The following is a 6,000-nucleotide window of genomic DNA, read 5'->3' as shown; positions in this document are numbered from 1 at the left end:
TTGTAAAAAACATCATTTCAACCCCTTTATAGCAAACATGTCCGTCACATTTTTAGGATGGGAAATCTGCACCAGTTTATTGCTGGTGTATTAGAACATGGGAGACAGAAGAAATGGAGTTCAAATGAAAGTAGCACAAAACACCATTGCACTTCAATTGTTTAATGATAAATCTTCAGTTGAAACACTGCAGATGTTATAACAGATTTATATAATACAAAGTTTTGAATACAATGTTTCATATATATATATATATATATATATATATATATATATATATATATATATATATATATTAAAGTACAGATAATAAGAAAAGTGGATTTAAAAAGTGACAAAGTATGACACAGAAGATGTTTTTTTCTTTTTCATTTTTCAAATCAGGTAACAGTAACAAAATCAGCCAAAAGTTCCATTCTACTGTATGCCAAAAATACTGAAGCACTATTTTTATAGTCTTACAACATCTACATAAAAGTAGGTTTTCATGTGATATATATATATATATATATATATATATATATATATATATATATATATATACACACACACACACACACACACACACATTTCTTTCAAGAAAAAGTACTATAAAATAATTTACAGTACAGTGAATTTGTCTAAACTGACTTTGTTCCTGTCTTCCAGCCTTTTGTAAGCACACAAACATCAGAAAAATAAGGGTAAGAGGATAGTTTCTTCTTTTATAAAATACGTTTTTCAGAGATGTTACTTTTACAACAAGGAAAACCAAGCCCTGTTGTTGTCACTAGTAATATAAAATATATGCATATATATATATATATATATATATATATATATATATATATATATATATATATATATTACTTTTTTAAACTTGTATATTAATAGCTTGTGCACAAGTTTTTTGTTTTTTTTCAATGCTAACTATGTTCAATTACTTCATGAAAATAAAAACGAGACAGGTGAATACTTCATATTTAATTACATATAATGTAGGAAGGCACTCATACGTCATCTGCTGGCAGAGGAGGTATGTTGAGTCTTGGTCTGGTAAAAAATGCTATCTTCTCTCTGTTGGCAAAAGAAATAACACAGATGAGTGACTGATCTCTTGACAAGAGACCATATACAGTGCACTAACAATTATTACAACATTTGAGCTGCTATGGAAACTTCAAGAAAAAAACAAAAAAGTTTTACACAAACACCTACACCTGTCATAATAATGTAAATAATACCAAATATGACATGACACATTTTTCCCATTCCCATTCTATACCCTCTTTAACAAACACCACAGTGTACATTATATGCAGTTAATTTTGCAATCGATTATATATATATATATATATATATATATATATATATATATATATATATATATATAGATATATATATATAAATTAGGAATAATTGTATTTCGATACATCCCTGTTTACTGAACATATAAAATAGATCAGTTCTGATGCAAGGGACCACACACAAGGTGGTAGATTCAGTAGTTGTCCATGCACGCCTTGCAGTAAGTGCTACGCTGACCTGAATGTCTGCACCGGGAGCGACTCCTGGTTCTGCCCCCTCATCTGTAACACCTCCTTGGAGGCTTTCCTCAGCATTCTCTCTGCCGCCTCCTCCTGCCGCTGCTCCTGTTTGGTCTGCTTGGCCTGCAGGCAGGGGAAGCGCATCAGACCAGGTTACACACAGACAATGTACTAGACAGGACGACTATCTACTTTTCAAGAGTTACAGCCCAATTGAAATACCTTACAGTGCTTTCTAATCATGAGTAGTAGAGGGTGGAGTTACTAGCACTCTCCCTGTGACGATGTCCTCTGCCTGTGCAGTACCTGTCTCTCTGCCTCTCGGAGGAGACAGCGGAAGCGCTCGTCTCGGATGACCCAGTGGGGCAGCTCGGTGATCCCCCGGCCCTGCGCCTCCTCGAGCCTCAGTCTTAGCTCTCGCAGGCTGCTCAGCTCCTCGTTCAGCTGTCTCTGCCGAGTCTTGGAGGCCTGGAGATCCAGCTCCAGGTCCAGCGAGGTCCGCGTCGACTGCTCCGCCAGCGAGGACCTGTATGACTGCTGCATGGGGGAAAGAGGGAAATCAGAGTACAGCAGCCTCCAAATTATTAAAAAAAGTGAAAAAGTGTTTTTCCCCTGTTTAAAAAAATGGTGCCAGTGATGTTAATTAAACATATTTATATTCATTTACATGTTATTCTGTAATTGAATGGTGAATATTTTACAAACAGTAGAAGCTTCAAAACAGCCTTGGAAAAAAAACTTTGAAGGAGTGGGTATTCTGATTTGGGTAGTTCAGATAAATTGTTGCCTAAACTGTTATTGCAATATGCACATAAACTGCATATAACATACCTGTTTATATCGTAGAGTTCGTCTTTCCAACGTGTTTCTGATGAAGGGGGATCTTTTTGGTAATGTTGAACTGTCACTGTCGCTACGGTACAGCTGGGACACGAAAGAAATGTAGTCATTAATGTACATTTTATTTACTCAAACACAAGACACTGAAAAATACACTGTCGAAAGCTTCTCCTTGAGCAAGGCTGTGACAAGTATCCTTTAAACATAGCCTTCTGTATTTGTTTTTCTAGTGCTTGTCCTTAATACTATTCATGTGTTTAGACAGCCTGGACCACAGGCCTGCATTCTAGGTGGGCTTCAGTCCCTTGTCTCTGTATGGACCGTATACTCACTCTGCACACATACTGGCTCTGTGCCCCTGGGGAGAATGTCTGGGAGCGCACAATGGTACTGCTTCGTACAAAGGGAGAGCCATGGGACCTGCGGCTTCCCCTGTCCTTCAGTCGCACAGACAGCTTCTCAGGAAACAGGCTCTCCGTGTTCGTCTCCTTATCCACCTGTGAAGCCAAAAATATATTTTCTGGAATGTTTTATGATATCAGTGTTTTCGCTTCTTCTTTGGTTAAACATGGCCAAAGACCATCATCATGCAATTTCTCAAACTGTGCAACAGCATAATGGACTAAAATGCTTCTTCTTGGGACCAAATCACATCCTGTGCTGTAGGGATCTCTTACCTCAGAGGCTGCAATCAGACCGCTTCCTGTGCTGTGACTTACAGCCTTGGCTATACCTGGTCACACATGTTCAATGCCGTATACCGTAGTCTCATTTCAAGCTAGTTCTCTCTCGGTGGGATGTCTATTGTCTAGTACATATACAGCAAAAGCTTGGCTGGAGTTACCTTCAGTGGTGGAGGCCGGGTTCTTCTTGCAGCACACCGGCCCTCTGGCTCCCCATATGCCACTTCCCCACACAGGCCCTCCGGACAATGAGGACCAAATGCTGTGCTGTTGCTGCAGCCACTATCCACCGACTCAGCCTGCCAACTCCTGTTATGAACAAGCACATTAATTGCAGTACTTGCAGTGGGAAAATACAAACATAAATTGTACTATAATTAGGCTTGCCACTTTTCAATATTAAATCGGTAAAGCTTGTTAAATGCTGAATTCCCCAAAAATATGAGTTTGATTGAAATAAACTTATATACGTAAAACCACTCGCTATTTTTTATTTTCTGTCGCTGTCAGTCACCTCAGTGGTCCGTTAGTACTGTAGTTTCACCCTGTTCTGACAGATCTCGTTGACTGAAGCAGTGCTAGAATGCTGTCATTTGCCAGCTACAGCGCCTGTCATTCAAAGCGCCTACTTTGAAATTAGCAGGTTAAGCTGTAAGTAAGCTTTTGCTTTAGGTATATGGTGGCAGTTACTAGTTTGATTTGAAAATGGGGCACAAGAGAAAAACACTTATTGAATATTGTGCAGAATACCCTGCCCGACGGCTGAAGTCTCTGCGGCAGGACGAAGCGGGCCTGTCTGCCTTGCCTGTGTCCGGCTGTGCTAAAGCAGGAGAGGGGGAGCTCAGACTCTGAATAAGAAGTTAGTTCTGTTCAACTATCTAATGTTTTGTTCTGTGCATATTATTTTTACTCAAATGTATGCTATAAAAGGTCTGTGTAATACACTTGTATATGCTGCGTTTACTACGGTTTATTTGAGAAAATCTTTAAATGTATAGCTCAGCTGTGACCAAACGTTATTTCAATTAGAATGTTGGTAACCATGGTTTTGTTGCATGTTGAATATGATAAAGGGGTTTCGCTAAATGAAACGTTTTTCAATGGCATAAAAAGTATTTTTTTTCAAGCATAAAAGTCGATTTCACCCATTCTCTGCTTGAATTGAAAAATAAAGATTGAAAAAAACTAACTTCTTTCTAAAATAAACGTTGATATTAATTGTAGATTTGGCAAAAAAATAAAAATCGAACAGTGGCAAGCCTAACTATAATACAAATAAACCTTTAAAGGCATTCATACAAGATTGGGGGGTACTAAGCCATAATACTCAAAAGTTCCATTACCACATTTTATTTGGAAATGAGAAAAAAAGTTATATAACTTGAAATAAAAAAGATACTTTTAAGTTCTCTTTGAAATGTTTTGTTACATTTGTGGGTGTATTTCTCTTAAACAAAAATGGTGCAAGTAAAAAGCTTTGTGAATCAGTAGGTAAATTGGGGCTATTTATTAAATAAGGTTTTCCATTATCTGGGCCTCACAGATCTAACACATGCAATTATTTACATGGAGTGCACTACCTCAAAACACCACAGACATGATATAAAGTATTAGCTTTTGTACTAAAATACAATTGCACGCAAGTTTTGCTTTGATGTTATATAGTGTAACTAAAGCTGCTGCATGAACCAACAAGGAACACACAGAAGGAAAAGCTACAGTGCCTTGCGAAAGTATTCGGCCCCCTTGAACTTTGCGACCTTTTGCCACATTTCAGGCTTCAAACATAAAGATATGAAACTGTAATTTTTTGTGAAGAATCAACAACAAGTGGGACACAATCATGAAGTGGAACGAAATTTATTGGATATTTCAAACTTTTTTAACAAATAAAAAACTGAAAAATTGGGCGTGCAAAATTATTCAGCCCCCTTAAGTTAATACTTTGTAGCGCCACCTTTTGCTGCGATTACAGCTGTAAGTCGCTTGGGGTATGTCTCTATCAGTTTTGCACATCGAGAGACTGAAATTTTTGCCCATTCCTCCTTGCAAAACAGCTCGAGCTCAGTGAGGTTGGATGGAGAGCATTTGTGAACAGCAGTTTTCAGTTCTTTCCACAGATTCTCGATTGGATTCAGGTCTGGACTTTGACTTGGCCATTCTAACACCTGGATATGTTTATTTGTGAACCATTCCATTGTAGATTTTGCTTTATGTTTTGGATCATTGTCTTGTTGGAAGACAAATCTCCGTCCCAGTCTCAGGTCTTTTGCAGACTCCATCAGGTTTTCTTCCAGAATGGTCCTGTATTTGGCTCCATCCATCTTCCCATCAATTTTAACCATCTTCCCTGTCCCTGCTGAAGAAAAGCAGGCCCAAACCATGATGCTGCCACCACCATGTTTGACAGTGGGGATGGTGTGTTCAGGGTGATGAGCTGTGTTGATTTTACGCCAAACATAACGTTTTGCATTGTTGCCAAAAAGTTCGATTTTGGTTTCATCTGACCAGAGCACCTTCTTCCACATGTTTGGTGTGTCTCCCAGGTGGCTTGTGGCAAACTGTAAACAACACTTTTTATGGATATCTTTAAGAAATGGCTTTCTTCTTGCCACTCTCCCATAAAGGCCAGATTTGTGCAGTATACGACTGATTGTTGTCCTATGGACAGAGTCTCCCACCTCAGCTGTAGATCTCTGCAGTTCATCCAGAGTGATCATGGGCCTCTTGGCTGCATCTCTGATCAGTCTTCTCCTTGTATGAGCTGAAAGTTTAGAGGGACGGCCAGGTCTTGGTAGATTTGCAGTGGTCTGATACCTTCCATTTCAATATTATCGCTTGCACAGTGCTCCTTGGGATGTTTAAAGCTTGGGAAATCTTTTTGTATCCAAATCCGGCTTTAAACTTCTCCACAACAGTATCTCGGACCTGCCTGGTGTGTTCCTTGTTCT

The 6,000-nt window shown here is 38.8% G+C and overlaps 1 protein-coding gene across 3 annotated transcripts in view; it reads right to left on the bottom strand.

The window, feature by feature from the left end:
- Positions 1-501: 501 nt before the first annotated feature.
- LOC117406430 (protein WWC3-like) overlaps positions 502-6,000 on the bottom strand; it is a 63,625-nt gene continuing 58,126 nt past the window's right edge. For all 3 annotated transcript variants that reach the window (XM_034010434.3, XM_034010435.3, XM_059028970.1), the window contains exons 18-23: positions 3,211-3,358; positions 2,699-2,863; positions 2,358-2,450; positions 1,833-2,063; positions 1,525-1,649; positions 502-1,056 (exon numbers count right to left, since the gene is read on the bottom strand). In XM_034010434.3, the coding sequence (XP_033866325.3) occupies positions 990-1,056; positions 1,525-1,649; positions 1,833-2,063; positions 2,358-2,450; positions 2,699-2,863; positions 3,211-3,358 (829 nt within the window). In that variant the 3' untranslated portion in view covers positions 502-989. The remainder of the gene's footprint in view (positions 1,057-1,524; positions 1,650-1,832; positions 2,064-2,357; positions 2,451-2,698; positions 2,864-3,210; positions 3,359-6,000) is intronic.

The sequence above is a fragment of the Acipenser ruthenus genome, chromosome 8 (genome assembly GCF_902713425.1).
Source record: "Acipenser ruthenus chromosome 8, fAciRut3.2 maternal haplotype, whole genome shotgun sequence".
In the NCBI taxonomy this organism is placed as follows: Eukaryota; Metazoa; Chordata; class Actinopteri; order Acipenseriformes; family Acipenseridae; genus Acipenser; species Acipenser ruthenus.
Note: the sequence above shows the minus strand (reverse complement) of the source record. Positions and strands in the feature narration are given on the sequence as shown.